This window comes from Hyperolius riggenbachi, chromosome 9, assembly GCF_040937935.1.
Source record: "Hyperolius riggenbachi isolate aHypRig1 chromosome 9, aHypRig1.pri, whole genome shotgun sequence".
NCBI classification, from domain to species: Eukaryota; Metazoa; Chordata; class Amphibia; order Anura; family Hyperoliidae; genus Hyperolius; species Hyperolius riggenbachi.
The window spans coordinates 42,148,854-42,170,848 of record NC_090654.1 but is presented as its reverse complement, the minus strand read 5'-3'; the positions used below and the strand labels follow the sequence as shown (position 1 = coordinate 42,170,848).

Below are 21,995 nucleotides of genomic sequence, written 5' to 3'. Positions count from 1 at the left end.
TCTCAGTGACCCGGTACATCCCACTTCCTGCCTCATCTCAGTGACCCGGCGCATCCCACTGCCTGCCTCATCTCAGTGACCCGGCACATCCCGCTGCTTGCCTCATCTCAGTGACCCGGAAAAACATCCCGCTGCCTGCCTCATCTCAGTGACCCGGCACATCCCACTGCCTGCCTCATCTCAGTGACCCACCACCTTCCGCTGCTTGCCTCATCTCAGTGACCCGGAAAAACATCCTGCTGCCTGCCTTATCTCAGTGACCCGGCACATCCCACTGCCTGCCTCATCTCAGTGACCCAGCACATCCCACTGCCTGCCTCATCTCAGTGACCCAGGCGCATCCCACTGCCTGCCTCATCTCAGTGACCCGGCGCATCCCACTGCCTGCCTCATCTCAGTGACCCGGCACATCCCACTGCCTGCCTCATCTCAGTGACCCGGCGCATCCCACTGCCTGCCTCATCTCAGTGACCCGGCACATCCCGCTGCTTGCTTCATCGAAGTGACCCGGCACATCCCGCTGCTTGCCTCATCTCAGATACCCGGCACATCCCGCTGCCTGCCTCATCTCAGTGACCCGGAAAAACATCCCGCTGCCTGCCTCATTTCAGTGACCCGGCACATCCCGCTGCCTGCCTAATCTCAGTGACCCGGCACATCCCACTGCCTGCCTCATCTCAGTGACCCGGGACATCCCGCTGCCTGCCTAATCTCAGTGACCCGGCACATCCCACTGCCTGCCTCATCTCAGTGACCCGGGACATCCCGCTGCCTGCCTCATCTCAGTGACCCGGGACATCCCAGTGCCTGCCTCATCTCAGTGACCCGGGACACATCCCACTGCCTGCCTCACCTCTGTGACCCAGTACATCCTGCTGCCTGCCTCATCTCAGTGACCCGACAAATCCCACTGCCAGCCTCATCTCAGTGACCCAGTACATCCCGCTGCCTGCCTCATCTTAGTGACCCGGCACATTCCGCTGCCTGCCTCATCTCAGTGACCCGGCACATCCCGCTGCCTGCCTCATCTCAGTGACCCGGAACATCTCACTGCCTGCCTCATCTCAGTGACCCGGCACATCCCGCCGCCTGTCTCATCTCAGTGACCCGGCAAATCCTGCTGCCTGCCTCATCTCAGTGACCCAGCACATCCCGCTGCCTGCCTCATCTCAGTGACCCGGCACATCCCGCTGCCTGCCTCACCTCAGTGACCCGGTACATCCCGCTGCCTGTGCCTGCCTCATTTCAGTGACCCGGCACATCCCGCTGCCTGCCTCATCTCAGTGACCCGGCGTATCCCACTGCCTGCCTCATCTCAGTGACCTGATGCATCATGTTATTACACAATAACATGCAATGGGTCTGAAGAAGATGCAGGCAGCAGGAATGAGGACAGGAAGCAGGAGGAAGTGGGCAGTGCTGCTCGGATACCACTTTTCACTATCTGGATCTAATTCGGATCCAGATACCCAGATATCCGATCCGGGTCGGATATCAGAGTTTAAAATTTTCCAATCCGGATCTGAATCGGATATCCGACCTCAGTATCTGACCGGATTCGGATATCTGGATAGAAAACTGGAAGTGACCTGAAAATGGCTTAAAAATGCTTCCAAATGTCTCTTCAAATGGCCAAAATCCCTTTCGGGGGTCTCTTTCTCTCTCTCTCTCGCTCTCTCTCTCTCGGCCTGGATGCCTTTGAAAGGGATTTTTGCCATTAACCCTCCTGGCGGTTTGCTAAAAATTCGCCAGGGGGCAGCAAATCTTTTTTTTTTTTTATTTTTTTTTTGTTTCTTCATGTAGCGAGACAAAGTCTCGCTACATGATAGCCGCTGCTCAGCGGCATCCCCCCAGCCCCTCAGATCGCCTCCGGCGATCGGCGATCAGGAGATCCCGTTCAAAGAACGGGATCTCCTGGAGGGCTTCCCCCGTCGCCATGGCGATGGGGTGGGATGACGTCACCGACGTCATCGACGCCGTGACGTCAAAGGGGATTCCGATCCACCCCATAGAGCTGCCTGGCACTCATTGGCCAGGCAGCGCACGGGGTCTGGGGGGGGGGGGGCGGCTGCGGCGCGACGGATAGTGGCGGATCGGCGGGTAGTGGCGGCGATCGGGCACTGCACGCAGCTAGCAAAGTGCTAGCTGCGTGCAGCAAAAAAAAATTATGCAAATCGGCCCAGCGGGGCCTGAGCGGTGCCTTCCGGCGGCATAGCCCGAGCTCAGCTCAGGCTTACCGCCCGGAAGGTTAAAGGTGATGTTGACTTCTGCTCGGATATCTGAACTAACTATCCGCCCGGATTTCGGATTTCAGATGGGAAATCCGAGTTTGCTCGGATAGTCTATTCGGATTTTAAAAAGTATCCTAATTGCTATTCAAAGTATGGGTAGTGGAAAAAGTTCGGATTATCTGGGTAGTTCGGATATCCAAAATCTTGCTGAGCACCACTGGAAGTGGGAGCAGAGCAGCATGCTGGGACAGGAGAGTGGTAAGCATCACACAAATCGACCAGGGTTTCCAGGGATCAGTCAGGGGAAACCTGGGGGGGGGCTGAGGTGTCCGGCAGCATGGGGGACCCGGCAGAGCTCGGGGGCATTGAGGCTGTTGCCCACTTTGCCTGACAGGTAGTGCTGGCCCTGCTGTGGACAAAAGTGTAATCAGAAGGCAACACTACAACTCCAGGGGGTAGAGCAATCAATGGACAATAAAAAAAAGGTTTAATAAGCTAGAACCTACAGGCAGGGAAGTGGGGGGTGGGTCAGAAAATAATTAACACAGAACACTACAGGGGTACCATTACCTCTTTTAGCCGTTTCATGACATCCCCCATCTCAGGGTGACCCCAATACTCTGCTGTCAGATCCTGAACTATCGTCTCAAAGAAGCTGTGGAACTCCTGATGCTCTGCGGAGACCTGTGTGCCGCTCATTCTGTCACCCTGTCGGCAAAAATAAAAATAAAAAAATAATTTACATTCTGAAAGAGGAAACCACAACTGGGCAGAGAATCCTACTAATCCTACTAATATTATAATGTAAATGGGAAAGTTTGGATGTTTAGATGTTTGGATGTTTGTTAGTCGATCACGCAAAAATAGCTGAATGGATTTGAATGAAATTTGACACACACATAGTACATTACCTGGAATAACATATAGGATACTTTTTATTCCCATAACCAAAAAGGGGGCGAAGTCAAATACAAATTACACTGGGAAAATGTAAACTGCAGCCATTCTTACACTGTTAATGGCAGGGTTCTCAAACTTTGCACAGTTGGTCACTGGGTGACTGGGATTAATACTCAGAAAAGTGGGTGGAGCCGACAAAAGCCAATCAAAATTCGCCTATTGATTTTAAAGGGGAATATTTAATTGCTGCCATTCTTGCACAGCCTCAGACCTGGTATAGTTGGTTATTGAGTGACTGGGGTTCAAATTCAGAAAAGGGGTGGAGCCACAAAAAAGCCAATCTGATTTGTTTCATTTCAATGCAAATTATTGATGCCAAAGATCACAAATCTCACAAACTTGGTCATTGAGTAATTGTTTGTTAGAGTTAGAAAATGTGGGCACAGCCAACACCAGCCAAGTACATTCCCAGGCAATGCCGGGTCATCAGTGGGCGGAGAAAAATATACATTTCACTGGGAAAATGTGAACTGAAGCCATTCTTACACTGTTAGTGGCAGGGTTCTCAAACTTTGCACAGTTGGTCACCGGGTGACTGGGATTAATATTCAGAAAAGTGCGTGGAGCCTACAAAAGCCAATCAAAATTCACCTATTGATTTTCAAGGAGAATATTTAATGGCTGCTATTCTTGCCCTGGTAATGGCACAGGCCTCAAGCCTGGTACAGTTGGCTATTGGGTGACTGGGGTTCAAATTCAGAAAAGGGGGTGGAGCGACAGCCAATTAGATTTATTTCATTTCAATGCAAATCATTGATGCCAAAGACCACAAAGCTCACCAACTAGGTAATTAAGTAATTGAGCAGGCATGGGCTTCCGAATTCCGCGGAAGCTAAAATTCCGAAATTCCGCCGGAATTGGGGTTTCCGCATGGTTCCGCGGAATTCAGAAATTGCAATTCGGAATTCCGGCAAAATCGGAATCGGAATGAATTGACCAATCAGGAGATGCGGAATGAGTTGACCAATCATAATCAGCGGAAAGTTACTGCGCTAAAATAACGGTTTCAACATTTTTTTATCCAAATTTACAAAATACAAATCAACTTTATTAACAATAGACTGTTATCAACAGTATTGATGATCATCTTAGATTTCAGATACAAAAACGATATTTCAAATGAGCGATTGAGTAATTCCTCCTAAATTTACGGAAATCCGTTTAAAAATACGGAAAGTGCACGTGGTGGAATACCGCGGAATTCCGTGGAATTCCACCGGAATGTAGCGGAAGCGGAATTTTGTTATGCCGGTATGCGGAATTACCGCGGAATCGGAAATTGGCTCTTCCGACCATGCCTGTAATTGAGTAATTGTGTGTTAGGATTAGAAAAAGTGTGCAGAGCCAACACTAGCCAAATACATTCCTGGGCAATGCCGGGCAATCAGCTATATAAAATAATGCAAAGTGTACGTTCAAGGATTACCACCCAGTCTTTGGATTTCATTACTTATCAGTGATGAATGAAAATGTCAATATTCTTTTCACATTCATTTTTACGAAAATAATGTAAAATTCGATTTTCGAGCAAAATTTCCATTAAAAACACGTTATTTTTCACATTTGTTGTTTTTATTGTGAAATTTTGAGGTAAAAATATTGTTTTATCGCATATTCACATTTTTCATGTTTTCCTGCTTTTCGCAGTAAACATATAAATGTTTCACATTTTTGCAGTCAAAATATTGATTTGTTTTTGTATCCTTGAATCAAAAATAAGATTTTCAGTGCAAAAATAACTTTGGCAAAAATTTGCAAGCAACACGTTCCTTATTTCATATCTAGAAAAATAATATATATACCATATTTTTTGGACTATTAGACGCGCTCTTTTGCCCCCAAAAGTGGAGAGAAAAGGTCACTGCATCCTATATTCCGTATACAGGAAGACCCTGACTTACGAAAGCCCGCCGATGCAAAAAAGAGGCTACAGGATACAAAAAAAGAGGACACAGGAAAAAAGCAGGAGAACACAGGGAAATAAAAGGAGGCTAAGGGAACAATTGAGGAGGACACGGGGAGGACAAAAAGGAGGACACAGGGGGACAAAAAGAAGGATACAGGGGGACAAAAAATGCCTGGAGAAGACACAAAGGGGAATGAAGGAGGACACAAGGGGGGGCAGAGGCAGACACATGGAGGACACAAGGGCTATGAGGAGGACATAATAATTGGGGGGAGGACATCCACAAGATGCCCGTGCACCATATTTTTTCCCCTGTTTTTTTTGTCCTCTAAAACCTAGGTAGGTTTTATGGTCAGGGGCATCTTATCATCTGAAAAATACAGTGTCACATGAAAATACAGTAGATGTTTAATAAGACATACCATCTGCGTTGGCTCTTTTCTTCTTCATTTGTTCTCTGCTGAGTGTGGCTGGTAGTCTGGGCATGATGAAGGCCATTAAGCAGCTGCTCTTGCGCTCTTAGGGGCATAGCAAACTTGCAGTAGCATCAGACACCAAACCATCTGCCCTTTCCCCTCACAGTATAGGTAGCCAGAGTTAGCCCCCCCCCCCCCCCCCGTATTAGTAATCAGAGCTAACCCCTCAGCATAGATAGTCATATGTAGCCCCAGTATAGGTAGCACCCCAGCTAAAAAAGACAAAGGTGTCCCGCCCTGCAGTGGTGCTCAAATACCCCTTTTTAAAATTCGAGTTTGGTCGAATTCGAATAGTAAATTATTCGAGGTCAGTCGAATATTCGAGTCGAATAATTTTTACTATTCGATTCGACCTCGGACTTCGAGCTGACTATTCGAGTCGGTATTCGAGCTCATTATTCGAGCTGACTATTCGAATTGGCCTTAAATAGCTTCCAACACTTGTTTTGAGGGTGAATGATGCAAGAAACATCTTTTTTTCCAAGTAACAACAGCAAGTGATTATGTGGGGATGTTCCTTTAAAAAAAAAAAGGTGGAAAGAGAAGTTGTGTCCAGAATTTTGTTCAGTACTGTATATACTTCTTCTTCTTCTTCTTTATCTTCTATATCTTCTTCTTCTATATCTTCTTCTATATCTTCTTCTTCTTCTTCTATATTGTCTTCTTCTTTTTCTTCTTCTTCATCTTCTTCTTCTTCATCTTCTAATCTTCATCTTCTTCTTCTTCTTCATCTTCTTCATCTTCTTCTTCTTCATCTTCTTCTTCATCTTCTTCTTCTTCTTCTTCTTCTTCTTCTTCTTCTTCTTCTTCTTCTTCTTCTTCTTCTTCTTCTTCTTCTTCTTCATCTTCTTCTTCTTCTTCATCTTCTTCTTCTTCTTCATCTTCTTCTTCATCTTCATCTTCTTCTTCTTCATCTTCTTCATCTTCTTCATCTTCTTCTTCTTCTTCATCTTCTTCTTCATCTTCATCTTCTTCTTCTTCATCTTCTTCATCTTCTTCATCTTCTTCTTCTTCATCTTCTTCTTCTTCTTCATCTTCTTCTTCTTCATCATCTTCTTCTTCATCATCTTCTTCTTCTTCTTCTTCTTCTTCATCTTCTTCATCTTCTTCTTCTTCTTCTTCATCTTCTTCTTCTTCATCTTCTTCATCTTCTTCATCTTCTTCATCTTCTTCTTCTTCATCTTCTTCATCTTCTTCTTCTTCTTCTTCTTCTTCATCTTCAGGACAGGGGATGTGGGTCAGGTTTCCCCTGTCTATTGCGGCAACCAGATTGGCCCCATTGTCGGCCACCACCTCTCCGACTCTGAGGCCTCTGGGGGTCAGCCAAATCCTCTCCTGCTCCTGGAGTTTGGCCAACACATGGGTTGCCGTCAGCTTGGTCTTCCCAAGGCTGACCAAGTACAGCAGCGCTTGGCAGTGGCGGGCCTTCACGCTGCTGCTGAGGCGGGGGGTTTGGCCAGGTGTGCCGGAGGATGGCAGAGGATCGGAGGAACCTGCTGCAGTTCCCCTGACCCTGCGGGGTGGCACCACCCACTGTGTTGCTGCTGCTGCTGTGCCCGCTGCTGCTCTCCCATCCTCACCCCCTTCCACCAAGCTGACCCAGTGGACAGTGAAGGACAGGTAGCGGCCTGTCCCGAAGCGGCTGCTCCAGGAGTCCATGGTGACGTGGACCCTTTCACCAACCGCGTGCTCCAGCCCTCGCTCCACATTGGCCATCACAAAGCGGTGCAGTGCAGGAATGGCCTTGCGGGAGAAAAAGTGTCTGCTGGGGAGCTGCCAGTCTGGTGCTGCGCAAGCAAGCAGCGCACGAATGTTGCTCCCCTCCTGCACGAGCGTGTACGGCAGGAGTTGGGAGCACATGGCCCGTGCCAGCAAGCCGTTCAGCTGCCGCACGCGACGGCTGCTGGGAGGCAGAGCCCTAACCACCCCCTGGAAGGACTCGCTCAAAAGGCTCTGGGGTGGCCTTTTGCTGGCACGGGAATCAGCAGACACAGCGGAGGAGGCCACTGAGGACTGGCTGCCAGAACAGGCCTCAGTGTCGGCGGGAGGAGTTGCAGAGGGGGGAGGAGCAGTGCCTTTCCGCACTCCTGCTGGTGCTGCTGGAGGAGCAGGAGGGCGGGTGGCTGCTGTTGCTGCTGCTTCTGCTGCTGAAGGCTGTGCAGTGATGGGTGTGGTGCCACTGCCAGCACCAGATGCCTTCAGCCTCTGGAACTCCTCATGCTGGTGGAAATGTTTCGCAGCAAGGTGGTTGATGAGCGAGCTGGTGCTGAACTTTAAGGGGTCTGCACCTCTGCTCAACTTCCGCTGACAGTGGTTGCAAGTGGCGTACTTGCTGTACACAGTGGGCATGGTGAAATATCGCCAGATTGGTGACAGAAACATCCCCCTACGGCATGGAAGCGCTGCTGCCTGTCTCCCTGTGGTGGTTGGGGGGGGGCTTGGGTGCGGCTGGTGGTGGTACTGGCAGATGCTGCTGCTGCTGCTGCTGCTGAGCCTGAGACACCAGCAGGCTGTGGGACCTGCCTACTGCTGCCAATGCTTGCAATGATGCGCCTCCTTGCAAGGCCCACAAGAGCATCCTCCTCCTCCTCCTCAGAGCTGCTGAGGACGACATCCCCTGGAGGTGGTGGCACCCAGTCTCTGTCTGTCACCGGGTCATCATCATCCTCCCCCTCCTGAAACATGTCCTGCTGGGATGATGACCCCCCCAAACTCCTCTCCTGATGCATGGATGGGCTGCTTGACTGTCGCCACAGTCTTGCTGTCCAATCCCTCATCCCCCAAAGTGCCCATCAGCATCTCCTCCTCAAAATCGCCAACAACAGCAGACAATACCCTGATGGTGCCTGGGGTAAAAATACTGCTGAGTGACAGGTCGCCAACTTGTGACGGTGAACTGGCCTCCTCCCCAGACCCTGCTGGGCGGCTGCTGCGAACAGGGGTGGTGGTGGTGGTGGTGAGGGTGGAGGCCTCGGATGCAGAGCTGATGGCGGGCTGCTCATCCTCCATCATGAGTTGCACCACAGTGTCTGCATGCTTTTCCTCAATGGGACGTTTCCGACCCGGCTGGAGGAAAATCGGAGCAGGTGCTACACGCTGCTGCTGCTGTGTCTCTGCAGCGTGAGTTGCAGATGCTCCTGCTGGGCGGCGCCCAAGGCGTCCACGGCCAGTGGCTATGGGAGGAATGTTAGCCACTGACGCTGCTGCTGCTGCTGCGGAACTGTGCATGGTGGCGCGGCCGCGGCCTGCCACAATGCTGCTCCCTCTCCTCCTGATTCCCTTGCTGCCCTTCCCCTTGCCCAAACCGCGCTGGCTGCCACTTCCAGACATCTTCGATGTTTTGGGCGTATAGACAAAAGTTTTTTAAAAGGGCGGGTGAAAAGTGGGGTACTTTAATGAAGTGGGTTGGTGGGTGAGGTGACTGAGTGAGTGTCCCTAGTACAGTAAGTAAGTAGTAACAGTCAGGAAGTACAACTAGCAGTTACAATAATCAGTAGTAATCACAAGTAAATTTAGTGTGTGTACACTACAGACAGTGAGTGCACGCACGCGCAAACACGCGCAGGAGCTAGCCTATGAACAGTGACTGAGTGAGTGTCCCTAGTACAGTAAGTAAGTAGTAACAGTCAGTAAGTACAACTAACTAATTACAATAATCAATCAGTAATCAGAAGGAAATAGAGTGTGTGTAGTGTGTGTACACAGACAGTGAGTGCACACACGCAGGAGCTAGTAGCCTATGAACAGTGACTGAGTGTCCTAGACTCCTAGTACAGTAAGAGTAAGTAGTAACAGTAAGTACAACTAACTAATTACAATAATCAATCAGTTATCAGAAGGAAATAGAGTGTGTGTAGTGTGTGTACACAGACAGTGAGTGCACACACGCAGGAGCTAGTAGCCTATGAACAGTGACTGAGTGTCCTAGACTCCTAGTACAGTAAGAGTAAGTAGTAACAGTAAGTACAACTAACTAATTACAATAATCAATCAGTTATCAGAAGGAAATAGAGTGTGTGTAGTGTGTGTACACAGACAGTGAGTGCACACACGCAGGAGCTAGTAGCCTATGAACAGTGACTGAGTGTCCTAGACTCCTAGTACAGTAAGAGTAAGTAGTAACAGTAAGTACAACTAACTAATTACAATAATCAATCAGTTATCAGAAGGAAATAGAGTGTGTGTAGTGTGTGTACACAGACAGTGAGTGCACACACGCAGGAGCTAGTAGCCTATGAACAGTGACTGAGTGTCCTAGACTCCTAGTACAGTAAGTAGTAACAGTAAGTACAACTAACTAATTACAATAAGCAATCAGTTATCAGAAGGAAATAGAGTGTGTGTAGTGTGTACACAGAAAGTGAGTGCACACACGCAGGAGCAGCTAGTAGCCTATGAACAGTGACAGTGAGTGTCCTAGTACAGTTACAGTATATAACTACAATACTAATACAATCAGTAGTAAAGGACAGCAGAAATACTGGTATAGATGAGAGAAATAAACAGAGTCCGACACTGAGTCCGTAAGGACAGGCCCTATAAATGAACAACAGAGTTTGTAGCTCCTCTTCAAATAGACTACTAGTCAGATTAGAGTGCCCACGTAAGGCGACCCTAATTGTGGAGATATGAGTATCATCAGTAACCATTAACAGTGGAGGTCTTCGCTTATCCCCCACTCAGGCAATTAGTCCCGGTGGTGTAGCTATTCCACATGTGGTTTAATCTCACACAACAAAGGGGACGATTGTGATACTATTGCTCAGTCATAGTGACCTGGTGCACCGGACCTGCATAGTTGGAGTTGTACACAATCTGTCACCTAATGGCTGCTAGAGGATGATTGTGAAGTGCTATATTTACAAAGTGCTGGTATATAGTAGTTCTGACATGTTTCACCCTCACGGCTTTTTCAAAGATGTGCTGTACATATATACATTTGTAAACAGTGCAACCCCCACCAACAAAAATTCCCCCAGCAAGAGGCCCCAGTTAGAGCTGAAGCACCCTATCCGGTGCTTGTTTAAATACTCTGAGGATAATTAGACCACCCACGAAATAAACAGAGGACAGGAGAGAACAGCTGCCCACACAGGCAGGCCCTGAGGCCTAAAGCTGTAAGCGTGCAGCAGCTGTCTGAGTCTCTCTCTATGTAACACAAAAGCTACTAACTAAAATACAATGTCTAACTAACTAACAACAATATAGGTGTGTATAGGAGGTGTATGTGAGCAAAAACGCTAGGTAAATGACCACAATAGAGCTCTTGCTAAGCCAAAGCACAAAGGAGCAACTCTCTCTCTGTACAAGTCTCAGGCAAGCACGGAGAAACCTAACATGGCGGCCGCTATTTATAGGGTAGGGGCTGGCCAGGGTCCCCCTCTGTGATTGGCTGCCGTCAGAGGGCCTGGGAGCCCTCTGATTGGCTCTAAGGACATCAATCTGGGCTATGACGCTATTCGAGCTCGGTACCGAGCTCGAATAGCGCCGGTTTGCTCGAATAGCTCGAATAGTGAATGGGCTATTCGAGTGTACTCGAATAGCCCATTCGAATAGCTACAGCTATTCGGAGCTCGAATACCGAGCTCGAATAGCTGAAAAAGAGCTCGAATATTCGAGCTACTCGAATATTCGAGCTCTGCTGAGCACCACTGCCGCCCTGTAAGTAGCCCCCCAAATATGGGTAGCGAGAAGTGTCCCCTTAGTATAAGTAACCCATTAGGACAATTGGCCTAATCTTTCCCTCAGCATAGGTAACCCCACAGTACAGATAGGTAGCCGCTGGTCCACCTCCAATATAGATGGCTACCCCCAGTATAGGTAGCCACACAGTATAGGTTGGTAGCCACTGGCCTGTCCCATTATAGATATACTGTATAAATTACTCGAAAAGGAGACTAAAAGTTGAATGGTAAATGTAAACACAATAACAATAATCTTCAATATAATAGTAACTTTTCATGCATCCTGCCAACAATAAATATAAAGAACAACAAAGAAGAGAATTGGCTCTTGGGTGCATGAAAATCAATAAATATCTTTATTAATAAATCACATACAAAACCCTAAAACTAAACCAATACAACACCCCATAACACCCAAATTGTTAAAATGTATAGCCACTCCACCAAAACATGCCACTAGGACTTCAAATCTCTATTGTAATTAAGGGGCTGCAGTTGTATGTGATTTATTAATAAAGATATTTATTGATTTTCATGCACCCAATAGCCAAATTCTCTTCTTTGTTGTTCTTTATTCCCATTATAGATAGTCCCCCTCATTATAGGAAACTCCCTCTGCCCAGCATAGATAACAAGGTTGCATTGGTGTCAGTGGGGATATGGCTCGCTGTCAACTCTCCATCACTTACAGATAGAGATGAGCGTAATGGCGTAATTACGATTTCGCGAAATTTCGCGTAATTAGTGTAATTACGTTTATGGCCGTAAGTACATAATCGTAATGAAGAAGGATTTCGCAAAATTTCGCGTAAGCGTAATTTTCGCATTGCAACTGGTATTACGGAATTAATGCATATGGCCATGCTCCCGAAGCGGAAAAGTTGACGCATGGATCAATGTTAGGTAGCCGCCGACTTTAAGGGTTAATAGCAAAGCCCCCTTAAATGCTAAGAGCCTCAAATTTGGAGAATATATTAAGGAGATCAGAAGGAATAAGAGGAAAACATTTTTTTTCCAAAAGACCTTATAGTTTTTGAGAAAATCGATGTTAAAGTTTCAAAGGAAAAATATAAACATTTAAAAACCCGCCGACTTTAACGGTTAATAGCACAGCCTGCTTAAAGTTTAGGAACACCAAATTCCCAGGGTATATTAAGGGGATCAGTAGGAATAAGAGGAAAAAATTTTTTTTCAAAAAGACCTTATAGTTTTTGAGAAAATCAATTTTTAAGTTTCAAGGGCGAAAATGTCTTTTAAATGCAGAAAATGTCAGTTTTTTTTGCACAGGTAACAATAGTGTATTATTTTCATAGATTCCCCCAAGTGGGAAGAGTTTTACTTACTTCGTTCTGAGTGTGGGAAATATAAAAAAAAACGACGTGGGGTCCCCCCTCCCAGACCTCTTTAACCCCTTGTCCCCCATGCAGGCTGGGATAGCCAGAATGCGGAGCACCGGCCGCGTGGGGCTCCGCACCCTGACTATACCAGCCCGCATGGTCCATGGATTGGGGGGTCTCGGAAGGGGAGGGGCAGCCAAGCTTTCCCCTCCCCCTCCGAGCCCTTGTCCAATCCAAGGACAAGGGGCTCTTCTCCACCTCCGATGGGCGGTGGAGGTGGAGGCCGCGATTTCCTGGGGGGGGGGGGGTTCATGGTGGAATCTGGGAGTCCCCTTTAAAAAGGGGTCCCCCAGATGCCCACCCCCCCTCCCAGGAGAAATGAGTATAGGGGTACTTGTACCCCTTACCCATTTCCTTTAAGAGTTAAAAGTAAATAAACACACAAACACTAAAAAAAAAAGTATTTTAATTGAACAAAAAACATAACCACGAAAAAAGTCCTTTAATATTCTTAATTAACCATTAATACTTACCTGTCCCTTTAAATAAATGATCCCTCGAAATAGCCTCGGAAATGTTCTATCAGTTACAATGTAACAAAGTTATTACAATGTAACAACTTTGTTACATTGTAACTACGCCGCACCCGACGTCACTCGCCGCCGCCGCATACGCGTCTGCGCTGCACGGACCCGACAGAGCTCTGAGCTATATAGCTCAGAGCTCTCTAAGCATCTTTGTATTTTGGCTCCAAGGAGCCCCATTGGTCCTTAGCAGACCAATGGGGTTCCTTCAAATCAGAAGGAACCCCATTGGTCTGCTAAGGACCAATGGGGCTCCTTGGAGCCCAAATACAAAGATGCTTTAGAGAGCTCTGAGCTATATAGCTCAGAGCTCTGTCGGGTCCGTGCAGGACGCTAAGTCCCCGCCGGCTCCGCTGCCCTCCCCGCCTCTCCCACATGTCACCCACATGTCACCCACATGTGGATGACAGATGTGGGCGGGGTGGACAGCGGGAGCTGCGGGGACTTAGCGTAGTAAGTGTATGCTGCGGCGGCTGAGCGGCGAGTGACGTCGTGTGCGGCGTAGTTACAATGTAACAAAGTTGTTACATTGTAATATTTTGTTACATTGTAACTGATAGAACATTTCCGAGGCTATTTCGAGGGATCATTTATTTAAAGGGACAGGTAAGTATTAATAGTTAATTAAGAATATTAAAGGACTTTTTTCGTGGTTATGTTTTTTGTTCAATTAAAATACTTTTTCTAAGTGTTTGTGTGTTTATTTACTTTTAACTCTTAAAGGAAATGGGTAAGGGGTACAAGTACCTCTATACTCATTTCTCCTGGGAGGGGGGGTGGGCATCTGGGGGACCCCTTTTTAAAGGGGACTCCCAGATTCCACCATGAACCCCCCCCCAGGAAATCGCGGCCTCCACCTCCACCGCCCATCGGAGGTGGAGAAGAGCCCCTTGTCCTTGGATTGGACAAGGGCTCGGAGGGGGAGGGGAAAGCTTGGCTGCCCCTCCCCTTCCGAGACCTCCCAATCCATGGACCATGCGGGCTGGTATAGTCAGGGTGCGGAGCCCCACGCGGCCGGTGCTCCGCATTCTGGCTATCCCAGCCTGCATGGGGGACAAGGGGTTAAAGAGGTCTGGGAGGGGGGACCCCACGTCGTTTTTTTTTTATATTTCCCACACTCAGAACGAAGTAAGTAAAACTCTTCCCACTTGGGGAAATCTATGAAAATAATACACTATTGTTACCTGTGCAAAAAAAACTGACATTTTCTGCATTTAAAAGACATTTTCGCCCTTGAAACTTAAAAATCGATTTTCTCAAAAACTATAAGGTCTTTTTGAAAAAAATTTTTTTCCTCTTATTCCTACTGATCCCCTTAATATACCCTGGGAATTTGGTGTTCCTAAACTTTAAGCAGGCTTTGCTATTAACCGTTAAAGTCGGCGGGTTTTTAAATGTTTACATTTTTCCTTTGAAACTTTAACATCGATTTTCTCAAAAACTATAAGGTCTTTTTGAAAAAAAAAATTTTCTCTTATTCCTTCTGATCTCCTTAATATATTCTCCAAATTTGAGGCTCTTAGCATTTAAGGGGGCTTTGCTATTAACCCTTAATGTCGGCGGCTTTTTTATATTATACGGAGCGTTACGGTTTAACGCGAAATTACGGTAGCGTTTAATGCGAAATTACGGCATGAACGAAACGCGAAATTAGGCGTTGAAAATTACGCTTACGGTATTTTCAATTACGATTTTAATGGCAATTACGCTACTGTAATTTCGCATCGTAATCGCAAATTTCGCATGCGTAATTTTAGTAATGCGAAATTACGAAAATTTCAGCTCAACTCTACTTACAGACCTCAGATAATTGGTATACCACAGAGAGGATGGCAGCACACAATAACCACATGGCACACTTAAAATGCAGGAAGTGACCAATGAAGCCACTTCTGCATCTGAAATCCTCTGCAGTCACTGTGCCCCCACTCTACTCTTTTCAGTCACTGCTGATCTGAGGTGTGCGAGTGCTGAGGAGGAGGTGGTGGCAGTGACTCAGCAAGGGGGAGGAGGGGCAGGCATGGCATCCATAGCATGAGCCATGCCTGCAGGCCTCTACATATGCCTCGGTTACCCCACAGTGCCCAGTACAATCCCTATATGTCATTCCTGTCTCACGTACCTCTCCAGAGCCTCTGTTCCTGAATGAGTTTTCTTCACACACTGCTATTATTTGCTATTCCCTTACCTGTTACTTAGTATCTCTGCCTCCAGCTGTACTGCGGTCTTTGCCCAGCATCACCTATAAAGCCCAGCTTTTCTTCTCCCACCCCTTCGCCCCACTGCCTGCAGGGACATGGGCTGTGCCAAGGTTGCAACATCCAATCCTCTTCATCTTTCAGTTAGGAGAAAACAACCCTGATTTTTCCCACTGACTGAATGCATCCCTTAAATAGTCATAATGATAATATTTCTGTAGTGCCATTCTCTTACATAGTTACATAGTTATTTTGGTCGAAAAAAGACATACGTCCATCGAGTTCAACCAGTATTAAGTACAACACCAGCCTGCTCCCTCACATATCCTTGTTGATCCAGAGGAAGGCGAAAAAACCCTTACAAGGCATGGTCCAATTAGCCCCAAAAGGGAAAAATTCCTTCCCGACTCCAGATGGCAATCAGATAAAATCCCTGGATCAACATCACTGCCTCATGTCTGACTCAAAGCGCTTGAGAGCTGCAGCCCTTAGGGTGTGCTTAGTAGGCCAATCTGCAGTGTTAGGGAGTCTTGCCAAATAACTCTTTACTAAATAGGTAACGACTTCAGCCAGGTTTTAAAGCCTGGTCTTGTATGTCAGAGGCATTGCCTAGCACACTATCCAGCCACTCTCTAGTGCTGACCTACACCATGAAGGGATTATTCCACTTTTACTATAATAAATTGATGTTGCACAAGAGATGCTGCAAGCTCCACAAAATAGCTGAAAAAGCACATTATTGACCTGAAGAAGTGGATATTATTTCCCACGAAACGCGTTGTCTTTTGTTGTGCAAATAAAGCAATTTTTTGCACGGCCTGACGACCGTTTCGCTGTAGTAACTTCTTCCGAGGCTTAGATGTGCACCAAAGCTATTTTTTGTCCTGAATATCAGTTTAGACATCAATCTTTAGGTAAACAATCCCTTACCTTCTTACTTTTTAAATATTTTATACTTTTTTGGACGCCTCCTACCCTCTTTTTCCCATCTGATGTTGCCCAAGTATTTTTTGCAATTCATTGTTAATAATAACCATTTTTCCATTTCAATCTGAATCCAGGCACGGATTTTCAAAACAAACTGTACGCTGAAATTGCTCTTTTTTTTGCAAGCTTAGCAACAGGATTTTGTTTGTAATACTGTTGCCATTAGTCAATAAAATACTGACACAGTCACGGTTAACTAAACCATTAAGATATTTTAAAGGGCTGAAACAGGGGAGGGTTGGGACCTTTTTTTCACCACTGCGGGAGTACAGAGGTGTTCCCGGGACACCACTCCCATTGCCTCAGCCTCCACAATCCAAGTTCGCCAAGAGAGTTTGAATGGTGGTGGGGTCTGGCGTCATAGGACTCAGAACTTGGATTACGGAGGTTGAAGCAGTGGGAGCACCACTGTGCTCATTTTCTCCTGCATATCATGAGTGCAATATCTAGTTTTAACTTTTTAAATAAACAGTACATCACTATTAATGGTATTTTTGAGTCCTAGTAAATTACTGATTGGAGGTCATTTGGATCCCGCTGCCTGTTGATACAATTGATGCTTAAACCCCCCACAGCAATCTATATACCTTTTGCCTAAGAGGGCACCGGGGTGAGTGTGCACTGGGTGGGGTGTGTGTGTGTGTGTGGGGGGGGGGGTGCCTGTTACTTACTTACCAGGTGGTTTATCATTTGTGTAGGTGGAGTGTTGATCACAGGTGGAATGGTGATGGGACTATACAGTACAGTACTACCCTATGCATATTTTCTCTCTTTTTATGAAGTTTCTACTCTTGGTGATCCTGTGATTCATCATATCAACCAGATGACACCTGTTGGTTTCTGCATCATCTACATTGAGACTGTGAGCTTGAAGCACAATAATTAACCCATGCTTAATATCTGAGGATAGTGTACAAGATACAGAGGCGCCAAAAGAGTAAAAGGTAATTAAATGAACTTAAAAAACCAACTGGTTAAACAGAGAAGGCAGCAATGGTCTTACCCCCCCCCCCCCCCCCCCAAACAGACACAGGCAAGGACTGCGATTCAGACAGTCAACAATTTATTCGGAACTCCAAAAAACAATGCAATGCGTTTCACGGGCCATACATCCCGCTTCCTCAGGCAAAATACAGTAGGAGTCACAGCATCTGTTGTATATCCACAGAGGCGCCGAGCTCGCGGATATACAACAGATGCTGTGACTCCTACTGTATTTTGCCTGAGGAAGTGGGATGTATGGCCCGTGAAATGCGGTGCATTGTTTTTTGGAGTTCCGAATAAATTGTTGACTGTCTGAATCGCAGTCCTTGCCTGTGTCTGTTTGGAGGGGGTAAGACCACCGCTGCCTCCTCTGTTTAACCAGTTGGTTTTTTAAGTTCATTTCATTACCTTTTATTCTTTTGGCGCCTCTGTATCTTGTACACTATATTGAGTCCACCCTGGGTGGAGGGTTGTTCCCTATTTTCCTGTCTACAGAGAGCGACTTTTTATTCCTGAGTGGGGTCAGGATTGTTCTCCCTACCTGCCTATACAGTGGTTGCCTATTGGTAACCCTGGTTTGTAAGTATCATTTTAACTTCTCATTTATTTTGTTGTCCTCAAGACGAATTACACTATTGGGGCTTTTGGTGTCCCTCTGCTTTAATATCTGAGGACACCAGAGAATATGAGGAATCCACAGTCAGATCCGGGTTTACATCACAGGAGCCTATAGACACAGGTGTCCTGGCACCTTAAGACTTCACCCTCCGCAAACCTACAAACGCCCGCCATACCGAACTGCAACTGTGCTGACTGGCCCAGCTGTCATCTCTCCCTTACTTTCCCTGCCCAGCGTTGGTAGCCACTAGTGCCCCTTAGTATTAGCAAGCTATAAGTATCCTCAGTATTAAATCGATTGAGATGCCCCCAAGTATTAGATAGCTAGAGGTGCTCCCAACTGAAGGGAGATCACGTCAGTGGAATGCTGAGAGCTCTAATTTTTACTCTGCCTAGGGAAGGAGGGAGGCATTTGGGACAGGGAGTGAGTCGCTTTTCCATCATCAGACGCCTGTAGACACAAGCCTACAGTTCCTTATGGTAAATCTGATCCTGTCCACAGTTATCATCCTCTGTTGAACTGCTGTAGAGATATATTAATAGTAATACCAGATATTTCATATCTCTTTCTTTCTCTAATGAGAGGGGTGGAACTGGATCATGTGACAAGCCCTGCCCATCTCTCATTAAAACTCTACCCCCAGCAGGGAGAGGGTTAAATTGCTGGACACACAGACTGATACGGCCCTTCTTTGCCAATCCATACCATCAAGGATTTGCTAGCCTAAATGGACCTGGGCTTTTATCTTTGCACCATTACCCACAGAACTTGTTATCTTCTTTTTGGACTTACAATTCCCAAAGGACATGATCATTTCATAGACTGCTTAGACTGTATCCAGTGATCATTTTCACTTTTTATTACTATTATTTTACTATATCAATATGTTCATTGTTAGATAATTTTTGTCAATGTTCTATATTAATTTTAATGCATTTATTTTATTATAAAACTAGCTGATGGCCCTGTGTTGCCCGGGTATGTATTTGGCTGGTGCTGGCTCCACCCACTTTTTCTAACCCTAACACACAATCACTCAATTACAGTGACCAAGTTTCTGAGCTTTGCGGTCTTTGGCATCAATAATTTGCATTGAAATGAAACAAATATGATTGGCTGTGGCTCCACCCCCTTTTCTGAATTTGAACCCCAGTCACCCAGTGGCCAACTGTACCAGGTTTGAGGCTTGTGCCATTAACAGTCCATGAATGGCAGCATTTAAATATTCCCCTTGAAAATCAATAGGTGAAATTTAATTGGGCTTTGTAAGCTCCACCCACTTTTCTGAATATTATCCCAGTCACCCAGCGACCAACTGTGCAAAGTTTGAGAAACCTGCCATTAATAGTGTAAGAATGGCTGCAGTTTACATTTTCCCAGTGAAATTTGTATTTTTCTCCGCCCACTGATGAACCGTCATTGCCTGGGTATGTATTTGGCTGGTGTTGGCTGCACCCACTTTTTGTAGCTTAACACACACTTACTCAATGACCAAATTTGTTAGCTTTGCAGTCTTTGGCTTTAATAAATTGCATTAAATGAAACAAATCTGATTGGCTGTTTGTGGCTCCACCCGTTTTTTGAATTTGAACCCCAGTCACCCAATTACCAACTGTACCAGGTTTGAGGCCTGTGCCATTAACAGTGCAAGAATGGCAGCAATGAAATATTCCCCTTGAAAATCAATAGGTAAATGTTGTAGCCTCCACCCACATTTCTGAATATTAATCCTAGTCACCAAGTGACCAACTGTGCAAAGTTTGAGAACCCTGCTGCCATTAACAGTGTTAGAATGGCTGCAGTTTACATTTCCCAGTGAAATTTGTTTTTGTCTTCGCACACTTTTTGGTTATGTGGATAAAAAGTATCCTATATGTTGTACCAGAAAATGTACTATGTGTGTGCCAAATTTCATTCAAATCCGTTCAGCCATTGTTGTGTGATCGAGTAACAAACATCCAAACTTTCGCATTTATAATATTAGTAAGATAAATGATTAAAAATTGTTCTGAATGTCCTCTGCAAAGAATCCTGCCTTTTGGAGAGAATGTTGCCATAACTGTTTTATTGATATATATTGTTATACCTAGAGAGGTTGCTGAAATAACCCTTCTTCCTACAGGACTAGCTAGAGTTAGAATTGTGTATTTGCACACTAGTGCAAATTGGTGGCAGTTTACCTGATCTCCACCCAACATTGTCAATTGCATTGATTGTGCATACAATCGAAATTGTATCATGTGTGGACTCAGCAACCAATCCAATAAGTTGCTTTGCCTGTGGTGCTGAATGCCTTCAGAATTCCCCCAGTGTCTGAGGGCTGAATGGTAATCTGCGGAAAAGGTAACAGGAATTGGAGGGTGACGACGTCACAGAGAGTCTTGTGTACAGAAGTGCAGTTAAGACATGAAAACATGCCTCACAAGCAAGATATAAACATAAGAGGAAATTAAAACTGCTACGCCACTGACAGCTACAGATAAAGAAGTGGTGTGGGCAAGGAGATGATGTGTAACAGCTTCTGGCAGTTCCAGCAAACATAAGAGCACCATCAGGCAAATACTGGCTGCATTCCATCTCCCTAAGTAAGTTTCAGTGCTCAAGGCACAAGCATATAATAACAAACAACCAAAGCCCTTGAGCTGATGACACTGAAAAATCCCACAGAGTGAAGGGTTCATTGACAGTGTGACACCTGAGGTAACTTAAAGAGAACCAGAGACGAAGCACCCTCATGTATTTTACCATATATATCAATGGGAATATGACAGTAAACACCTACTCTGCTATTTTTTTCATTCGTCATTGCTCATTCAGCCTGTTTTCAGCTCTGATAAGAATCCCCAACTGAGCATTCAGTATAGCTTTGCCCCGCATGATTATAGCTGAGTCAGTCTTCTGTGATGTCTTTTCAAGCCCAAGGCCACCTCCTCCTGGCTCTGCTTTTCTGCTAGGAGGATAAATAGTAGGAAATCAGAGCCACAAGGGGGCAGACTTGGGCTTGAAAAGACACCACAGAAGACAGACTCAGCTATAACATTCCGGGGCAAAGCCAGACTTAATGCTCAGTCGGGGATTCTTATCAGAGCTGATAACAGCAGTGCTGGGCCGAAATTACGCATTAGCGTAATTACGCATCGTAATTCACTACAAATGCACCGTAAGCGTTACGTGTAAGGTTACGGTATTACACGTAATTAATTACGCGTAGACCGTAGGTTACATTATTACTCGTAACAAATTACGCATAAGACAGTAAACTCCTATTGAAATTACACAGTCTGCCGTAATCGCGTAATATTACGCTCCCGTATAATATAAAAAAGTCGCCGACATTAAGGGTTAATAGCAAAGCCCCCTTAAGTGCTAAGAGCCTCAAATTTGGAGAATATATTAAGGAGATCAGAAGGAATAAGAGGAAAAATTTTTTTTTCAAAAAGATCTTATAGTTTTTGAGAAAATCGATGTTAAAGTTTCAAAGGAAAAATATATACATTTAAAAACCCGCCGACTTTAACGGTTAATAGCAAAGCCTGCTTAAAATTTAGGAACACCAAATTCCCAGGGTATATTAAGGGGATCAGTGGGAATAAGAAGAAAATTTTTTTTTTCAAAAAGACCTAATAGTTTTTGAGAAAATCGATTTTTAAGTTTCAAGGGCAAAAATGTCTTTTAAATGCGGAAAATGTCAGTTTTTTTTGCACAGGTAACAATAGTGTTTTATTTTCATAGATTCCCCCAAGTGGGAAGAGTTTTACTTACTTCGTTCTGAGTGTGGGAAATATAAAAAGAAACCACGTGGGGTCCCCCCTCCCAGACCTCTTTAACCCCTTGTCCCCCATGCAGGCTGGGATAGCCAGAATGCGGAGCACCGGCCGCGTGGGGCTCCGCACCCTGACTATACCAGCCCGCATGGTCCATGGATTGGGCGGTCTCAGAAGGGGAGGGGCAGCCAAGCTTTCCCCTCCCCCTCCGAGCCCTTGCCCAATCCAAGGACAAGGGGCTCTTCTCCACCTCCGATGGGCGGTG

General features: G+C 45.8%; 1 protein-coding gene across 1 annotated transcript in view; it reads right to left on the bottom strand.

Annotated features, from left to right (window-relative positions):
- LOC137531570 (farnesyl pyrophosphate synthase-like) overlaps window positions 1-15,387 on the bottom strand; it is a 49,545-nt gene extending 34,158 nt beyond the window's left edge. The window contains exons 1-2 of the mRNA XM_068251492.1: window positions 15,367-15,387; window positions 2,802-2,939 (exon numbers count right to left, since the gene is read on the bottom strand). Coding sequence (XP_068107593.1) covers window positions 2,802-2,930 — 129 coding nt within the window. The 5' untranslated portion in view covers window positions 2,931-2,939; window positions 15,367-15,387. The remainder of the gene's footprint in view (window positions 1-2,801; window positions 2,940-15,366) is intronic.
- Window positions 15,388-21,995: the final 6,608 nt, after the last annotated feature.